We start from the raw sequence: 20,356 nt of genomic DNA on the forward strand, positions 1-20,356 counted from the left end.
ATAAAACTGGAGGTATCACAATCCTGGATTTGGAGATAAACCACAAAGCTATAGTAATCAAGAGAGTACAGTACTGCATAAAAACAGACACATAGATCATAGAGGCCAGATATAAGCTCATGATTATATAGTCAAATTAATCTTCAACAAGGAGGCAAGAATATGGAAGGGGAAAAGAATAGTCTCGTCAAGAAATGGTGTTTGGAAAACTTAGCTGCAAAAGAATGAAACTGGATTGATTTCTTACTCCATACACAAAAATAAACTCAAAATGGATAAAGGACCTAAATGTGAGATCTAAAATCATAAAAAGGGTACAGGCACTAATTTCTGACATTAGCTAGAGAAAAATCTTTCTAGATATGTTCTCTTGAGGTCAGGGAAACAAAAGCAAAAATAAATTGTTGGGTCTATATCAAAATAAAAAGTTTCTGCACAGCAAAGGAAACAACCAAAACTAAAAGACAACCACTGAATGGGAGAAAACATTTGCAAGTGACATATCCAATAAAGCATTAGTATCCAAAATGTATAAAGAACTTCTACAACACCAAAAATCAAATAATCCAATTTAAAAATGGGCAGAAGTCATGACCAGACATTTCTCCAAAGAAGATATCTAGAGGGCCAACAGGCATATGAAAAGACGCTCAACATCACTCATCATCAGGGAAATGCAAATCAAAACTACAATGAGGTATCACCTGACACTTCTCAGAATGGCTAAAACTGAACTGCCCATTGATAGATGAATGGATAAAGAAGATGTGGTATGCATGCATATATGTAAACACATATATACACACACTCACAAATGAATATTAGTCATAGAAAATAGTGAAATTTTGCCATTTGCAACATGGATGGATCTAGAAAGTATAACGTTAAGTGAAATAAGTCAGAGAAAGAAAAATACCATATAATTTCACTCATAGGTAGAACTGAAAAAAAAAACAAAACAAAGAGTAAAGAAACAAAAAACCCAGACTTTTTATTTTTTAAATTTCATTATGTTATGTAAGTCACCATACATTTCACCATCGGTTTTTGATGTAGTGTTCCATGATTCATTGTTTGTGTATAATATCCAGTGCTCCATGCAATACATGACCTCCTTAATACAACCCAAACTTTTAAAAAAATTCTATTTAAATTCAGTTGACAGTAGGTAGAGTTCAGTGGCTAATCAGTTGCATGTAACACTCGGTGCTCTTTATATCACGTGCCCTTTTTAATGCCCATCACTCAGTTATCCCATCCCCTCACCCACATCCCCTCCAGCAGCCCTCAGTTTGTTCCCTATAGTTAAGAGTTTCTTATGGTCTGTCTCCCTCTCTGATTTCATCTGATTTTTCCCTCCCTTCACCTATGATCTGTTTTGTTTCTTAAATTCCACATATGCATGAAATCACCATTGTCTTTCTATGATTGACTTACTTTGCTCATCATAATACCCTCTAGTCCCCTCAATGTCATTGCAAATGGTAAGATTTCATTTGTTGATGGCTGAGTAATATTCCACTGTATATATATCTACTACATCTTCTTTATCCATTCCTTTGTAGATGGACATGAAACAGTACTCAACATCACTGGGCCTCAGGGAAATAAAAATCATAACCACAATGAGATAGCACCTCACACCAGTCAGAATGGCTAAAATTAACAAGTCAGAAAACAACAAACATTGGCAAGGATGTGGAGAAATGCATCCATTTCTTTCATCAGTGTTTTTTATAGTTTTTTCCACAAGGATGTAGAGACATTCTCACTGTTGGTGAGAATGCAAGCTTGTACAGCCACTCTGGAAGATAGTATGGAGGTTCCTCAAAAAGTCAGAAAAACAAGACTCTTAACTAGGTTACCCAGCGTAGGGGGGTTGGGTGAAACAGATGAAAGAGGACTAAGAGCACACATATGGTGACAAGCACTGAGCAATGTATAAAATTGTTAATCCCCCCATTGTACACCTGAAACTAATATAATACTGTCTGTTACTTATACTGGAATTAAATTTTTTTTAAAGGAATAAGACATCATATGGCGGTGACTGGTATCTTAGAATTGTGAAAATAGTAAGCATCAAGGTTTAAGTAATTTAAGTTCTTTTTTTTCTTTTTTGTTTTTTTTTTTTTCTTTTTTTATGTAATTTAAGTTCTATACCTGTCCCTAATCCCCAATTATATAAGCTTTTTGTGGTGGCATTTATTTCATTTCAACTTCAGTTTATAGTGTACACATCCCTCTTACTCCATTTAAATTCCTGATTTGCAAGTCCTTCCATCACCTTCTTACTTTGACCCATCATGGTCATCTTTCCTGCCTCTTAGACAGGGTCAAGCAATGCAGGTCTAAGGCAGTGGCTCTATCCACCATGATAGTGGATTTGAGCTTCAGGCCTATCTCACATAAGCTCTGGAGGCTATGGGGTAGACCCAGTGTCTGTTAGTTCCATTATTCCCTACTAAGGCCTTTTCTGTTCCCAGTCTACTGCCATTATTCTTCTGGCTCTAAATAGGACTCTCTCCTCACTTGTCAAATATGATAAGTTGAATATTGTCCCACCTAAAATGGATATGTTGTAATCTTATCCCTTGTAACTCAGCATGTGACCTTATTGGAAATAGGGTTGCTGTAGGTGTAATTAAGACACAGTCATACTGGTTTAGGGTGGGCTCCTAATCCAGTATGATTGGTGTCCTAAGACAAAGGAAAAATGTAGACACAAACACACATACTTCACCTATGTAGAGATTAAGGTAGAGATTGGAGCAATGATTCTACATACCGTGGAACAGCAAAGATTGACAGCAATTACCAGAAGCTAGGAGAGGGGTGTGGAATAGATTCTTGCTCACAGCCCTCAGAAGAAAAAAACAACCCTACTGAGCCTGATATCAACTTCTAGCCTCTAAGACTGAGACAATGAATTTCTGTTGTTTTAAACGATTCAGTTTTGTGTGATATTTTGTTACAGCAGCCCTAGAATACTAATACAGCCCATTCTAGTAGAATCTCATACAACAGTCTGATAGTTTTCTAAGAGTTTTGGCTGCTGGTAACTCAGATAGGAAGACCTGAGTTTCTATCAGATCTAACTAGATCTACCTGATCTAGTTTCTACCAAACTAGATAAAAAATATGTTACATAAAGAAGTGGAGACTTCCAACATTTTAGAGTGTCCAAGAAACTCTGTGTTGAATATCTCTGGTTTATTTTTACATATGTTTATTTCATCTTTTATTGGTGACCTCCTTATCAGTTGCTGAGGTCAATTCATTCCGATCAGAACTAAAGGATAAAATGTATCTGATCAAACATCTTACATACTTTTTTCATTCAAATAAGCTTCACTTTATCTAAAAATCATAATGTGGTTGAACACTAAAAAAATCTCATGTAATTCGGCTATTTGGAAAGAAGTATTTCATTTTCCCCTAGAAATGCAGCTTTATATGGTAGAAAAAAAATTCTTAGACCTGTAGAGAACCCTTAATGGATCAAGAGTGATTTTAAAACTTTTCTTGACTACTGAGCCTAACTCCAATATGCATCTGCTTTTGCACTTCCATCTATTTCAAATTCAGCTATAGTTTGTAGGTACCTAAATGTGTGTGTGTGTGTGTGTGTGTGTGTGTGTGTGTGTGACCAAGGGTTGGTTTTTTGAAAAGATCAACAAAACTGACAAGCCTTAGTCAGATTCATTAAGGAAAAAAAGACCTAAGTAAATAAAATCAAAACAGAGATGAAGAAAACAGACACCACTGAAAAATTAAGAATTATAAGAAAATACTATGAGAGGGGTGCCTGAGTGGCTCAGTGGGTCAAGCCTCTGCCTTTGGCTCAGGTCATGATCTCAGGGTCCTGGGATTGAGCCCCACATCGGGATCTCTGCTCATCTGAGAGCCTGCTTCCCCCACCCCCCTCTGCCAGCTTCTCTGCCTACTTGTGATCTCTGTCTGTCAAATAAATAAATAAAATCTTAAAAAAGAAAAAGAAAATACTATGAGAAATATATGCCAACAAATTAGGTGACCCAGAAGAAATGGATAAATTTCTAGAAACATACAATTTTCCAAAACTGAATTGGAAAGAAATAGAAATCTGAATAGGCAATTACTAGGAATGAAATTGAATTTATAATCAAAAATTTCCTCCCAAATGTAAATGCAGACCATCATGGATTTGCTGGTATAGTCTACCAAACATTTAAAGGAGAATGAATACCTATTCTCACCTCATTCCAAAAATAGAGGAGGAGGGAAAACTACCAAATTCATAATATGAGGTGAGCATTACCCTGATACCAAAAGCAAAGACACCACAAACAAAGAAAACTATAGGTCAATGTCACTGATGAACACAGATGCAAAAATTCTAAACAAAATATTAGAAAAATCACATTCAACAATATATTAAAAGAATCATTCACCATATTCAAGTGAAATTTATACCAGGGATTCAGTGATGATTTAATATTCACAAATCAATGTGATATACAAAGTCAATAAAATGGAGGATAAAAATTATATGATCATCTCATTAGATGCAGAAAAAGCATTTGACAAAATTCAACATCCATTCATGATAAAAACTCTCAACAAAGTTGGTTTAGGGGGAATATACCTTTATACAATAAAGGCCATATATGAAAAACCCACAGCTGACATTATAGTTAATGATGAAAAACAAAGCATTTCCTCTGAGATCAGGAACAAGTCAAGCATGTCCACTCTCACCGCTTTTATTCAACATAGTAGTGGAAATCCTAGCCACAGCAATCAGATGAAACAAAGAAAACATGAGAAAGAAAACAAAGAAATAAGAGTCATCTATATTGGCAAGGAAGAATTTAAACTCACTATTTCCTATTATTATTCATAGAACCCCTACAGACTCCACACACACACAAACAACAACAACAACAACAACAAACCTTTAGAATAAATGAAGGGCACCTGGGTGGCTCAGTGGGTTAAGCCTCTGCCTTTGGCACAGGACATGATCTCAGGGTCCTAGGATCGAGTCCTGCATCGGGCTCTCTGCTTGGCAGGGAGCCTTCTTCCCCTGCCCCCGCCTGCCTCTCTGCCTACTTGTGATCTCTCACTCTGTCAAATAAATAAATAAAATCTTAAAAAAAAAATAAAAGAATAAATGAAGTCAGCAAAGATGCAGGATACAATACCCAGAAATCAGTAGATTTTCTACAGACTAATAAAAGAGTAGCAGAAAAAGAAATTTAGAAAAGAGTCCCATTTACAATTGCACCAAAATAAAAATACCTAGTAACAAACTTAACCAAGGAGATGGAAGACCTGTACTCTGAAACTATACAACATTGATAAGAGAAACTGAAGGCAACATAAACAAATACAAAGGTATTCTGTACTCATGGATTAGATGAATTAATCTTGTTAAAATGTCTATACTACCCAAAGCAATTAATAGATTCAATGCAATTCCTGTTCAAAATACAAACTGTATTTTTCCAGAACTAGAACAATCCTAAAATTTGTATGGAACCACAAAAGACACTGAACAGTCAGAGCAATCTTCTTTTTTTTTTTAAGATTTTATTTATTTATTTGAAAGACAGAGATCACAAGTAGGCAGAGCAGCAGGCAGAGAGAGAGGGATAAGCAGGCTCCCCGCTGAGCAGAGAGCCCAATGAGAGGCTCGATCCCACGACCCTGGGATCATGACCTGAGCTGAAAGCAGAGGCTTTAACCCACTGAGCCACCCAGGTGCCCGAAGCCAGAGCAATCTTGAGAAAGAACAACAAAAATGCATGTATAATAATCCAAGGTTTCAAGATATACTATAAAGCTGTAGTAATCAAGACAGTATTGTGCTAGCACAAAACAGACACATAAATCAATGTAACAGAATAGAGAGCCCAGAAATAAACATGCACTTATAGAGTCAAATTAAACTACAACTAAGGAACCAAGAATATACAATGAGAAAAAGCCAGTCTCTTCAACTGGTGCTGGGGAAACTGGACAGCGACATGCAAAATAGGTCCAATGAAACTAGACCACTTTCCTACAGTTCACAAAAATAAACTCACAAGTGTGGGATTAGCACTGGGTGTTATAGGCAACTAATGAATCATTAAACATTACACCAAAAACTAATGATGAATATGTTGGCTAATTGATTTTAAATTTAAAAAAGCAAATACTATGTTTAATTAATTAATTAATTAAGTAAGTAAGTAAGTAAGTAATTTGAGACCGGAAACTACAAAAATCCTAGAAGAAAATAAAGACAATAATTTCTGTTGACACTGGCCATAGCAACATTTTTCTAAATATCCGTCCTGAGGCAAGAGAAACAAAAGCAAAAATAAACTATTAAAAATAAATAATCTAATTAAAAATGGGCAAAAATCCTGACTAGACATCTTTCTGAAGAAGACAAATGGGCAACAAACACTTGAAAAGATGCTCAACATCACTTATCATCAGGAAAATGCAAATCAAAACTACAATGAGATACTACTACCTCACACCTGTCAAAATGAATGGCTAAAATCAAGAAACAAGAAATGTTGGCAAGAATGTGGAGAAAAATGTTATCCTCATGCACTATTGATGGGAATATAAACTGGAACAGCCACTGTGGAAAACAGTATGGAGGTTCCTCAAAAAATTAAAAATAGTGGGGTTCCTGGGTGGCTCAGTGGGTTAAAGCCTCTGCCTTCAGCTCAGATCATGGTCCCAGGACCCTCATATCGAGCCCCTCATCAGGCTCTCTGCTCAGCAGGGAGCCTGCTTCCCTTCCCCTCTCTCTCTGCCTGCCTCTCTGCCTACTTGTGATCTCTCTCTGTCAAATAAATGAATAATTTTTTTAAAAAAATCCACTTTCTTTAAAAAAATATTAAAAATAGAACTGCCATATGACCCAATAATTCCAACACTGGGTATTTACCCAAAGAATATGAAAACACTAATTCAATAAGATATGCAACCCCTATTCTTTTTGCAGCATTATTTACAATAACCAAAGTATGGAAACAACCCGAGTGTCCATCCATAGATGAATGGATAAAGAAGAGAGAGGATACACCCAACCGAAAATGGAATATTATTCAGTTATAGAAAAGAATGAAATCTTGCCATTTGCAACAACATGGATGGATCTAGAGGGCATAATGCTAGGTGAAGTCAGTCAGAGAAAGATAAAGGTACTATGATTTCACTTACATGTGGAATTTAAGATGCAAAACAAACAAACAAAGTAAAAAAGAGACAAAGCAAAAAAGAGATCCTTAAATAGAGAATAAACTGAAGTTACCTGGGGGCAGGTGAGAGGGATCAGATGAAATAGGGGAAGAGGATTAAATACATTTATCATGATGAACACTGAGTAATGTATAGAATTGCTGAATCACTATAATGTACACATGAAACTATTAACATTATTTGCTAATTATACTGGAATTTTAAAAAATTTTAAGAGAAAATTACAGGTAATTTGAAGAAGCATTTGTAGTTATTAATTGGCCCTATATCTTCCACATAATCTTTGTCTAGACAACAAATGAATTCCACCAGTGACCAGCTGGTTTCTTCTTCAGCACTGCTCATTCTCCAACACTGACATTAAATAGCTGAATAACTGGCCAGGAGAGAAGCAGAAAAATCCCATGACTATTTCTTTTCAGATATCTGTGATTTTTAAAATGTATTCTTTCCTTGGCTTGAGTAAAAATGCCTTCAGCTCAGAGCAATAGCAAGTACCCTTAGTCAGATTACTTAGATACAAGTCAAATGAACTCCAATGAGTAAAAATTTAATCAGCAAAACGTGTTCACATTCTGTTAGTCACTACTCGGACAAAACCAACAAAATGGGGAATCAGAATACATCCAGCAAAAAAATGAGAAAGGAACACAATTGAAGATTAAGTAGTATTCTACATTTCTCTATTTTAAAAGACTGATAAAATTACTCTCTAAGATCTAGTCACATTTTCAACCTAGATCATTTAAGTGTGATAAACAGAAAAAATTTTCTTTAAAATATGGTACTTTTCTGAAAATTAAAAAAGATTATATACCCTCCCTGTCCACACTGACATCTTTCCATAGCTTTCCATTTTATTCCTGCTTCAGAATAAACTTTCCCTCTGCCGAAATAAGAGATCCATCTATAGCTTCCTCCCCCCAGACTGCAACACGATTTACTCACATGAATTAGGAAAAAATCAAGGTTTTCATAACTATCACTGTGGCTAAAGAGTTGGTCTAGCTTATTATAAACACCAACAAATGGAAAAACTTATCAGAGATTTCCTACATGGACCTGTGATGTGACCAATTTATTTGATCAACAAGAATTTATTAAATCTCAAAGTTACAGTAAACATGATTTGCTAGCTAAACATGATTTGTTAGCTCACAGAAAATCCTAACTTTTTAGAATAAAATTTAGATACTTGTCCAGAAGATTCTATACTGTCATGGATACTCTGGACTGAATTTCTCTACCCCCTTCAATACACCTTATCCTGCATTGGTGACTTCATTAGAGATTCCAGATATGAATTCATTTAGATTATTTCTAAAGAATTAAAAACATCTATGATCAGACCCCAATGACTTCAAAGCCAAACTTTTTTTAAACTTTATTTTTTTCAGTGTTCCAAGATTCATTCTTTATGCACCACACCCAGTGCTCCATGCAATATGTGCCCTCCTTAATACCCACCACCAGGCTCACCTAGCCCTCCCCTCCCCTCCCCTCCAAAACCCTCAGTTTGTTTCTCAGAGTCCACAGTCTCTCATGCTTCGTGTACCTCTCTGATTTCCCCCAATTCACTTTTCCTTTCCTTCTCCTAATGTCCTCCATGTTATTCCTTATGTTCTACAAGTGAAACAATAGGATAATTGACCCTCTCTGCTTGAGTTATTTCACTCAGCATAATCTCTTCCAGTCCCATCCATGTTGATACAAACACCCCAATATTCATAGCAGCAAGGGCCACAACCACCAAACTGTGGAAAGAGCCAAGATGCCCTTCAACAGACTTAATGGATAAAGAAGACGTGGTCCATTTGTACAATGGAGTATTAGGTCTCCATCAGAAAGGATGAATAGCCAACTTTTGTATCAAAGCCAAACTTTTCTGAGCTTAGTTAGAAGTTGTCTTCAGGGGCGCCTGGGTGGCTCAGTGGGTTAAAGCCTCTGCCTTCAGCTCGGGTCATGATCCCAAAGTCCTGGGATCAAGCCCCACATCCAGCTCTCTGCTCAGCGGGGAGCCTGCTTCCTCCTCTCTCTCTGCCTGCCTCTCCGCCTATTTGTGATCTCTGTCTGTCAAATAAATAAATAAAAAATTAAAAAAAAAAAAAAAAAAAAAAAGAAGAAGAAGTTGTCTTCAATTTGTAAACTGGTTGAATTAAAAAAACAAAAAAAAAAACAACAACAACAAAAAAAAACCTTTGTAAATTAGCTATTTGGAAACCACTATTTCAATTTTCCTTAGAAATGCGGTTTTATGTTCATTATCACTAGCCATTAGGGAGATTCAAGTTAAAACCACATTGAGATACCACCTTTTACCAGTTAGAATGGCCAAAATTAGCAAGACAGGAAACAACATGTGTTGGAGAGGATGTGGAGAAAGGGGAACCCTCTTACACTAGTGGTGGGAATGCAAGTTGGTGCAGCCACTTTGGAAAACAGCCTGGAGATTCCTCAAGAAAATAAAAATAGAGCTTCCCTATGACCCTGCAATTGCACTACTGGGTATTTACCCCAAAGATACAGATGTAGGGAAAAGAAGGGCCATCTGTACCCCAATGTTTATAGCAGTAGTGGCCCCGATCGCCAAACTGTGGAAAGAACCAAGACACCCTTCAATGGACGAATGCATAAGGAAGATGTGGTCCATATACACTATGGAGTATTATGCCTCCATCAGAAAGGATGAATACCCAACTTTTGTAGCAACATGGGCGGGACTGAAAGAGATTACGCTGAGTGAAATAAGTCAAGCAGAGAGAGTCAATAATCATATGGTTTCACTTATTGGTGGAGCATCGCAAATAACATGGAGGACATGGGGAGATGGAGAGGAGAAGGGAGTTGAGGGAAATTGGAAGGGGAGGTGAACCATGAGAGACTATGGACTCTGAAAAACAACCTGAGGGTTTTGAAGGGGCAGGGGGTGGGAGGTTAGGTGAGCCCAGTGGTGGGTATTAAGGAGGGCACGGATTGCATGGAGCACTGGGTGTGGTGTAAAAACAATGAATACTGTTACGCTGAAAAGAAATTTTCTAAAAAATGAACATCAGACCTTAAAAAAAAAAGAAAAGGGGTTTTATATAATTTTATTAAAAATTTCAGTTCTGTCGGAAAAGCCTAACATATCAAGATAAGTGCAATTCTTTACTGCTAAACTCAACTTTCCTAACGAACTGCACTGACTTGAATTTACTTCAAAATACAATCTTGGCTTGTAGGTAAACAGCCTTTCGGGTTATTTCCTGATTATCAAGTTCCTTCACTATATCCTTATTCTTCATGTGTCATGTAAGTATTTTCTGTTCCTCAGTTTGGTTCAGAAAACTGCACACTTGAGGCAGGGTCTTCCTCCAATACGATGGTGGGTTTACGTTTGGGACACCAGTTTTATTTTATTTATTCTAGGATTATTTATTTATTTATTTCACAGAGAGACACACAGAGAGAGGGAACACAAGCAGGGAGAGGTAGGAGAGGGAGAAGCAGGCTTTCTGCCGAGCAGGAAACCTGATATGGGCCTCGATCCCAGGACCCTGGGGTCATGACTTAAGCCAAAGGCAGATGCTTAATGATTGAGCCTCCCAGGCACCCAAGACACCAGTTTTAGATGGTTGCAAATCTCTGGGGAGTAAAGGGGACATATCAAGGTCTATTATCTCCATTCTTTTTTTTTTTTTTTTTTAAGATTTTTTATTTATTTATTTCTCAGAGAGAGCATAAGTGGGACAATGTGGAGTAAGGGGGAGAGGCAGAGGAGCAGAGGAGGCAATACTTAACTGATTAAGCCACCCAGGGTCCCAGCTCCATTCTTTTCTGTGGAGAGATCCACTGCACCCTGTCCACTGCCACCTCTTCTTGCTCAAATAACAGGATCCTCTCTTCACCTGGCCCACTTTAGCAGTATCTCACTGTAGACATTATGAGAGTTTCCTAAGAGCTTTGATTACTCAGGGTCCCAAACAAACTTTAAGTAGAAAGTCTTGCTCTTATGACTTTTTTTTTTTTCTACTTAGACCCCAAAAGAAAGACAGTTACCTATAGAAGCTTACAATCTTTTATGGAAACCTCTTGCTGCTACCAATGCTCTCTATTACCTTTTGGTACTCAGATCAGTCAAGTCAACTTACCTCTTGGCATCGCTGCCATCAGAGGATGCTAAGAAAGAATCCACAACTCTGTTAAAAAGTAAAAAAACATATAAAAATTAAAATCAGACATTTTGGAAAGCAATCAGGTTCCTTTTCCTGACAGAATTTTAGGACATGACAAATAAAATCCCGGGGAAACATGACAGAAACAACAGGAAGTTTCAGGGTACAGCAATGGAACCTCTGAGACAGACTCTCAGCTCTTTGTTTGTGCACTGGGAAGAGAAGGAATTAAGGGAGGTGTAGTTTTTGTGATTATACCACCTTTCTACTCCATTTTGTCAACCATTCATACATTCTGGAATCAAGTTGAGATATATGAATGATCTGACCATGGGCACAGGGAGGTGGATCCAGGTAACAGGTAGCAAAGGACACAGAAATAAAGGAACTGCCAAAACAATTAATATTCCAGTGCCAAGGGCTAGTCTCTGGCCATCATTTGGTATAGAATAAATAAACAAGAATGTTTAAAGGATTTTTCAGAAGTGGAAACAGAACAAGTGTTCAGAATGATTTTTCTCTCAGATCATCACAAAGAGGTATCTGGATAAGTTATCCAAAGTCAAGACTTCCTGCCACCAAAGCACTGGGTTGGATAACGTAATCTCTCTACAGTTTAACTTCGTCACCTGTAAAATAAGACACACTGAAAACGCACTTTGCATGTGTCTACTTCATAAACTCGTGCTGAAGTTCATCATCTCACAAACATTACAAGTTTTTAGGCCGCCTGCCCTCCTCACCAAATGTTGTATCAAAAATACCAATGTGACAAATATGAAAAAAAAATCAGTGACAACAACACAAACAGATAATATTTAAGTTTCAAAAACACTTCAAGATTTCCAAAGTACTACATTCCCATAATTTCCTGGGAAATTTTGGATTCCTATCCATAGGATACTCTTCCTCCAAAACTACAGAAATTAAACTAAAGTATAGATAGAAAAAAAAAACTAACAATACCACAAACCCTATGACTCTCAAGGAGATACAGCTGTCCCTTAACTAGCAGACAGGAAAAGAATGCTATGGGCAGTCTTGAGCGGCTGAGTGGAAGGGAAAATTTTAAGTTCTGTTCTTGCCTTTCCCCAGAGATAGTCACTACCATTCTTAGTAGCAACTACCCAGAAGTAATTGGAATAAAATTTGGGTAACTTTAGGTTAGTTAATAAAAGCAGGGAAAGGCTGAAGAGCAATCCTTGGGCTTTTACCTCTCTCCTACCTCCAAGGCCAAGGTGAACAACCTAGAACATTACCTTCTCCAATGCTGCCTTTGTCCAGGACCTTAAAAGTGATGTATCCTGGCTACAGAAATTACCTGGGTCACAGTGTTTCGCTGTTCTGCAGACTCTCTGTCCCCCGGCTATCGCCCTCATGTTAAATATACTGAGAAAGATAAACCTTAGGTCCCCAGCTTTGAACAAGGATGACTTGTATTACCTCATCCGACAGAGGATACTTCTGAAAGTGGAACAGACATGCTATTAATAATTATGCTTTAAGAACAGCTACAGACTGAAATTGTCCCAAGCCAATCATTAGCCCTTCCCTAATACAAGTTACCAGACAAGGGGTCAATGGCCACAAGGAATGTAAGATCACAAAACAAAATTAGATACCTAAGGAGTATAATCACTGAAAACAAAATACAACAAACTGAACAACACATACCATCTGAAACAGAACCATTGGACCATACAGACCAACATTTTAAGTATGCATTAAAATACCGTTAAAGGGCACCTGGGTGGCTCAGTGGATTAAGCCTCTGCCTTCAGCTCAGGTCATGATCCCAGGGTCCTGGGATCGAGCCCCACACATCGGGCTCTCTGCTTGGCAGGGAGCCTGCTTCCCCCTCTCTCTCTGCCTGTCTCTCTGCCTACTTGTGATCTCTCTCTGTCAAATAAATAAATAAAATCTTTTAAAAAAATGAAAAGAAATACCCTTTTAAAGGTACAAGGGAAGAGGATAGTAAGTGAAATGAGAATAAGAAATCTTAAGGAAAAACGTAAGCAAAATAAGTCAGTCAGAGAAAGACAAATACCATATGATTTCACTCACATGTGGAATTTAAGAAACAAAGTAGGGGGAAGGGAAGGAAAAATAAGATGAAAATTGAGAGGGAAGCAAACCTTAAGAGATGCTGAGCTCGAATAAATCAACTGAGGGTTTTGGGAAGGGCGGCGGGTGGAGGGAAGGGAGAATTGCAGGATGGGCATCAAGGAAGGCACTTGATGCGATGAGCACTGGGTGTTAAAACTGATAAATCATGAAATTCTACTTCTGAAACTAAAAATAAACAAAAACAAAAACAAAAGACTGAGACCAGGAAAGGTCTAGTAAAACACCTGCAGGCATACAGCGAATGACATTTTTTTACTGTAAGGCCAGGATTCTACCCTCTGCTTATACGCTCATTAAAAGGAACTTCTACACACACACACACACACACACACACACACACAAGAGGGTATCTTAAACTTAAAAGTCCAATTGTTGAAATAAAGAATCATTTCATGGGATACATAGTAGTTTGGATACATATGAAAAGCAAATTAATCTGGAGTTGGAAGACAAGGTTGAGACACTCTCCAAGAAAATAGTAGGAAAAAAATAGAACATACAAAAGAAAAGCCAGTTGATACAAAGGATAAAAACAGATCAACACTTGGATTATAGATATCTAAGAAAAAAAATGAAAAATAAATTTCTTAAAATTAAAGAAAGAATATCACAAAAGTGATATTTCATCTCATGAACATTTAAGTGGTATTTATTAAGTGCCAGGCATTGTCCTGATGTTTCACAGATATTTCAATTGGTCCTCATTACAACTCTTGCAAAGGTAACTATTACTATTTGTTTTAACCAATTCACAGATCCTGAGTAGTCATAGGTCTCTAACATCTATCATGCTGATTTGCAAGCCACTCCTCACTAATAAAAATCTGTGACCTTCCCTGGGGTAATTAACAGTGTTTCACATATTGATTGAGACAGGACAACTAAAGCCCTTGTAGTGGCCATCTCAAAATGGTCACCTCCCCAGAAAGGACAGAGCAGCCCTAATAGGGCATCCAGGTGTCTCAGAGGAGAAGCTAAAAGTGGCTGTGACTCAGCAAAGAAAACCGTCAACAAAACTAAAAGCAACCTCCAGAATGGGAGAAGATATTTGCAAATGTCTTATCAGTTAAGGGCTAGTATCCAAAATCTACAAAGAACTTATCAACCTCAACACCAAAAAAACAAAAACAAAAAACAAAAAATCTGGTCAAGGAATGGGCAGAAGACATGAACAGACATTTCTCCAAAGAAGACATACAAATGGAGAACAGACACATGAAAAAATGCAGAACACCGCCCAGCATCAGGAAAATGCAAATCAAACCAGAATGAGATACCACCTTACACCAGTCAGACTGGCTAAAATTAGCAACTCTGGAAAGAATAGAAGTTTGCGCGAAGATGCAGAGAAAAGGGAACCCTCTTATACTGGTGGTGGAAATGCAAACTGGTGCAGGCACTCTGGAAAACAGTATGGAGGATCCTCAAAATGTTTAAAATAGAACCACCCTATGACCCAGCCATTGCACTAGTAGGTATTTACCCAAAGGATACAAACATAATGACTGGAAGGAGTATGTGCACCCCAGTGTTTATAGCACCTAAGTCCACAGTAGCCCAACTATGGAAAGATCCCAGATGTCCAACAACAAATGGATAAAGAAGAGGTGGTGTATATGTATACAATGGAATATTACTCAGCCACTAAAAAGAATGGAATCTTGCTGTTTGCAATGACATGGATGGAACTGGAGGGTATTATGCTAAGTAAAATAAGTCTACCCCCCCCCAAAAAAAACAATTATCATATGATTTCACTCCTATGTGGAAATTAAGAAACAAAACAGATGAACATAGGGGAAGGGAAGGAAAAAATTAGATGAAATCAGAGAGGGATACCAATCATAAGAGACTCTTAACTCTAGGAAACAAACTGAGGGTTGCTGGATGGGAGGTAGGTCAAGGGATAAGGTACACGGGGGGATGGGGTAGCTGGGAGATGGGCATTAATGACGGAAGTCGATGGAATGAACACTAGATGTTATTTTGAAACTGATGAATCACTAAATTCTACCTCTGAAACCAATACTATACTGTATGTTAATTAAATTGAATTTAAATTTTAGAGAAAGTGACTGTGGCTACCACATACATATTATCACTGGCATCCTGCCTACGCTGTAGTATTTTAAATCAATTATAAGCATAAAACAAGATCTTTAAATTGTGAGTTTGCCAAATTTCATTTATATGCAGTTTACATTAATCATGAAAGAAAGTATACATGTATTCCCTATTCTATTAACCAAGGCTGAGAATTATCCTTAACATTTAGTAAATTTAAGGCTTATCACTTACTTATTTTTTGGATTCTTCAATGAGATATGTAAATGGTTGTTCTTTAATCTCTTCATGTCTGGGATTAATCTTCCTAATTCCAATTAGGGGTTAAACTACAAACACTCTAAAAAAAAGGAAAGGCACATATTAAATTCAGTATTTTTAAAACACATATTTGCCCAATTAGAAAGTCATACACAGAACTTATTAGAAATGGACCAGCATTTCTAAAGTCTTGAATCCACAAACTTATAAAATCTACAATCCTGTACAATTTTATCAATCCATGAAATGTGCATTTTGTATTTTCCCCTCAGTATTTTATTCTGGGTTGAGAAATAGAAGAAAAGTTTTTTGAATGTACAGTAAATTTCATTCAAAGACAGGACACTTTAAAGATTGTTCTCTTGCTACATAGGACGCAGTAAGGGAAACAAACTCATTTCAAACCAATTTTATATTATCATAGGGATTTATGATCTTTCCATCCTAAAATATATTCTGTAGCATAAATCAAAGAGTGGGAAAGCAAAGATGCATCCTTCAACATTGCACAGAACAATCTGTGTCATGCAAGGAAACTAGAAGTCACTGGAGAATAAGATATTGCCAAGTTATCGTGGCAATCCAAGTTATCAAGGAGGCAGCCTGAAATGTGCCACAAGGCCTAAATTCTGGACAAGGAGAAAAAAATGAAAACGAATGAAAAATATTTTCATAAATAGGTCAATTTGGGCATAAATGTTGATGATGAGTTTAGGTTTGAGGGCCAACCACCTGTAATTCCATACCTGCAAGAGATAGCACCTCATGGGCAGTGGGAGTAGGAATCCCAAAGCTCTGAGGTTGCTCCATTCTGTTCCAGAGGTGGCCAGGGAGGGGGGGTGGACCAAGGCAGAGCCGCATATTTAAGGATACTCCTACCCTGCAAAGCTCGGATCTGCTTACCCGCGGGCAGGGCTGCTTTCCAGGGGCCACCACTCAAAGGGTGGTAGACACAGAAAGACTAGGATCTTGTCACTTGACAACAAATTTTCCTAAATGGGAGCAAACATTACTAGAGATACTAATAGCAGGGGTCTTTCTTCCTGCCTTCCAGGATGATGCCTTTAACTTCTTTTCCTTTTTTATTTCCCCAAACCAAGCCCATTAAGTCAAATCTTGTCCCAATTCCTGGCCAGCAATGAGGTTACTGCTATTTGGTCCTATATTGACCTAGTGCACCCCATAACCCCATCCATACACCCTCACCCCACAGTCCCTCCACCTCTGGTTCCCTGAGGGTGAGAAGGTTCTGGGAGGTCCCCAGGAAAAAACAAACATTTGTTAATGCTCCTCACTGTTAGGATTCGTGATCAAAGGAACGAGACTGACACAAAGCGAAAACCAAAGCTTTATTTCGCGCCAAGCATCGAAAATCAAACTGACTGGTCAGTCGGGCCGTCTCTTAGGAAGAGGCAACCACAACGAGGATGCCACTCCCGACGACAGAGAGACGAGGACAACAAGGACGATAACGCCGCTCGAGTGAGGCCGCTCCCAATGACGACAACGAGGACGACAACCCGGATGACACAGACTCTGCTCCCCATGATGCCACTCTGACAAGGCTGCTCCCCAGAGGCGGCCACCGCTCCAGACGAGGCCGCTCTGGATGAGGCCGCTCCACGACCAGGCCGCTCCTAGGAACGACGCTCCGGGAGGCCCATCCCGGCAGGGCCGTGGCTGGGGGTGGCAAGGCCGCTCCGGTCGGTGAGGCTGCTGGCGGCTAGCCGGTTCGCTGAAGCGCCGCAGCCGACAGCCGCCAATCCGGGCTGCGAGGCCCCTCCTGGCGGGGCCTTGGTTCCGAGCAGCAAGGCCCCTCGAGGCGGGGCCGAGGCTGGGGAGGCGGGGCTGGGGAGGCGGGGCCGCGGCTCGGGTCGGCGAGGCGGCTCGGGTCGGCGAGGCGGCTCGGGTCGGCGAGGCGGCTCGGGTCGGCGAGGCGGCTCGGGTCGGCGAGGCGGCTCGGGTCGGCGAGGCGGCTCGGGTCGGCGAGGCGGCTCGGGTCGGCGGCGGCTCGGGTCGGCGAGGCGAGGGCGAGGCGGCTCGGCGGCGAGCTCGCCGAGGGCTCGGCTTGGGTCAGCGAGGCGGCTCGCCGAGGCCGCTCGGGTCGGCGAGGTCGGCGCGGCTCGGGTCGCCGAGGCCGCTCGGGTCGGCGAGGCCGCTCGGGTCGGCGAGGCCGCTCGGGTCGGCGAGGCCGCTCGGGTCGGCGAGGCCGCTCGGGTCGGCGAGGCCGCTCGGGTCGGCGAGGCCGAGGCAGCTCGACGAGGTCGCTCGGGTCGGCGAGGCCGCGGCCGCTCGCCTAGGCCGCTCGGGACGACGAGGCCCCTGGCTGCGGGGCTGAGGTTCCGGGCGGCTGCTGGGAAGGCCGGGGCTGCGGGTAGGGATGGCGAGGCCACTCCGGACAGCGAGGCTGCTGGAGGCTAGGCCGTTCGCCGCGATGCTGCACCGACGGCCGCGGCTCGGGACGGCGAGGCCCCTTGCAGCGGGGCCGCGGCTTGGTTCTGGCAAGGCCGTTCGCCGTGGCGCTGCTTCCCACAGCCGCGGCTCTGAGCGGCGAAACCGTGCAGGGCGGTAGGGGCGGCGCGGTTCCCATCAACTATCACTACCGGAGCTATCCTGACGGCTCTCCCATCTACCGGCTCTAGGGGCTCTCCCTAACAGCTATTCTAACTCCTCCTAGTACTCCTACTATGCCACCGCCCAGCCTCACAGACTAACCTTTATAGTAGCGAGGTGGCCAATGGGATTTCAACCCACCGCAGTAAATATATGCATGCCCCACTGATTGGATGTCTCCATCCACCCTGGCCCGCCCCTATATCTGGGGTTTACAAGTAAGTTCCTATGGCTAACCAGGCCCTTACACCCCAGCTGAGCACAAGGCAAAACTTCCTGTCTGTGGCCACAAAGACCCCCTTCCTGCACCCTCCCCCATCCTCCAGCCCTCCCTCTAGAACAGTATATTCTTTTTACTCTCAGTGAGGATGAAGGACAACGTTAGTCAACATAGAAAGTAGAGTATAGAATACTCTTGTCTGGAGAGCCCTCCACCCCAGCTCTTTACCTGCTGCTTGGAACAAGCCAGTAGCAGAATAAGAGTTCCGTGTCCATGGCAACCCCAAACAACACATTCCGGATAGTTCTGAGATAGAAGTAGAGTGGGGAATACAATGGACCTCGTTCCACACTGATTCCAGTTGGTCCTGAGTTTGTAGTAGTAGAGTGGGGTATACCGTGAAGTTGGTTCCAGGCTATAGGGTCTTAAAAATGGAATCAGTTCTCCTTAAAGATGGGAAATGGGGGAATACCGAGATCAAAGATCTGAGGATAATAATCTCACAGAAGATTGTCTCATACCTTTTATTTTGCAAGAAAGAGAATGAATCAGAGGGCTGAATGTTTTCTGGATAACCCTAAATTTGACTAAAATAGGCAAGGTTGATATAGGACTCGGCAAAAATTATTTATGCAAGCATCATTTCATGGGATTGAGAGGAAGCAATCAAATATTAATTTTAGGGACACCTGGGTGGCTCAGTGGGTTAAAGCCTCTGCCTTCAGCTCAGGTCATGATCCCAAGGTCCTGGGATGGAGCCCCGCATCGGGCTCTCTGCTTAGCAGGGAGCCTGCTTCCTCCTCTCTCTCTGCCTGCCTCTCTGCCTACTTGTGATCTCTGTCTGTCAAATAAATAAATAAATCTTTAAAAAAAATATATTAATTTTAAATCTAAAATATTCCCATTTTTCCTGGTAGAGCAAACCTGAGGTGGATACAAGTGCCAAAGAAAGGAAAACAAGTATGGGAAAAAAAATTTAAAAAATACAGATGAAACATCAGAAATTTCTGTATGAAAATTATAAGAATTACCACAAGAAGGAATAAAAAACACCTGTTTGACATACCGTGTTGGTACATGTTCTGATGCCTAATAAATGGTCACAGCTGAAGTTACAGAAAAGAAATTAAGGTCATACTTATTAAAAATTTCTGCAAGTTCTTGGCAAGATACAAAAATGAATAAAACATGGTCACTGACTTCACTATCATGTTGATGATCCCAAGACTAGATCATTTTGAAATATGCCCAGAGCATTCTGTTCTCTGTGAGAAAGAACTGCTCTAAACAGAAATTATTTTACCAGAGCCTTGTGTTCCCTAAGGGAAAGGCAAGAAGACAACTTTAGCCCTTCTAGACTTCCTGTGTCCCATAAGAGGATCATAAAAAGACTAAGAAACTCTTTCGAAGGTCCCAATATTTGTTTCTTCTCAGGTCCTAATATTTTATTGAAACTGGACTTTTAAAATAATGGCAAATCACTGATTTTTCCCTTTCCCAGGGTTCATTGTTGTTCGTTTCGTGACTTTTCTGAATTCTGACTAGAAACTTCTAATTCAAAATTCTGTAAAGTCTCTATTCTTTATAAAGTGTGGCCACTGAAGTCAGCTTGATTAGCATAATGGTCAGCTAATAAATGTACGGATTCCCTCAGATGCCTGGGAAGCAC

The 20,356-nt window shown here is 40.3% G+C and overlaps 1 protein-coding gene across 6 annotated transcripts in view; it reads right to left on the reverse strand.

The window, feature by feature from the left end:
• LOC123392225 overlaps positions 1–18,956 on the reverse strand; it is a 56,210-nt gene extending 37,254 nt beyond the window's left edge. For 5 of the 6 annotated variants that reach the window (XM_045080542.1, XM_045080544.1, XM_045080541.1 and 2 more), the window contains exons 1-2: positions 15,828–16,290; positions 11,379–11,426 (exon numbers count right to left, since the gene is read on the reverse strand). In XM_045080542.1, coding sequence (XP_044936477.1) covers positions 11,379–11,426; positions 15,828–15,883 — 104 coding nt within the window. In that variant the 5' untranslated portion in view covers positions 15,884–16,290. Of the gene's footprint in view, positions 1–11,378; positions 11,427–15,827; positions 16,291–18,915 lie in introns of those variants that run through there. The other variant, XM_045080540.1, reaches the window with a different exon arrangement.
• Positions 18,957–20,356: the final 1,400 nt, after the last annotated feature.

The sequence above is a fragment of the Mustela putorius genome, unplaced genomic scaffold (assembly GCF_011764305.1).
Source record: "Mustela putorius furo isolate JIRA1106 unplaced genomic scaffold, ASM1176430v1.1 tig00000461_pilon_pilon_pilon, whole genome shotgun sequence".
NCBI lineage: Eukaryota > Metazoa > Chordata > Mammalia > Carnivora > Mustelidae > Mustela > Mustela putorius.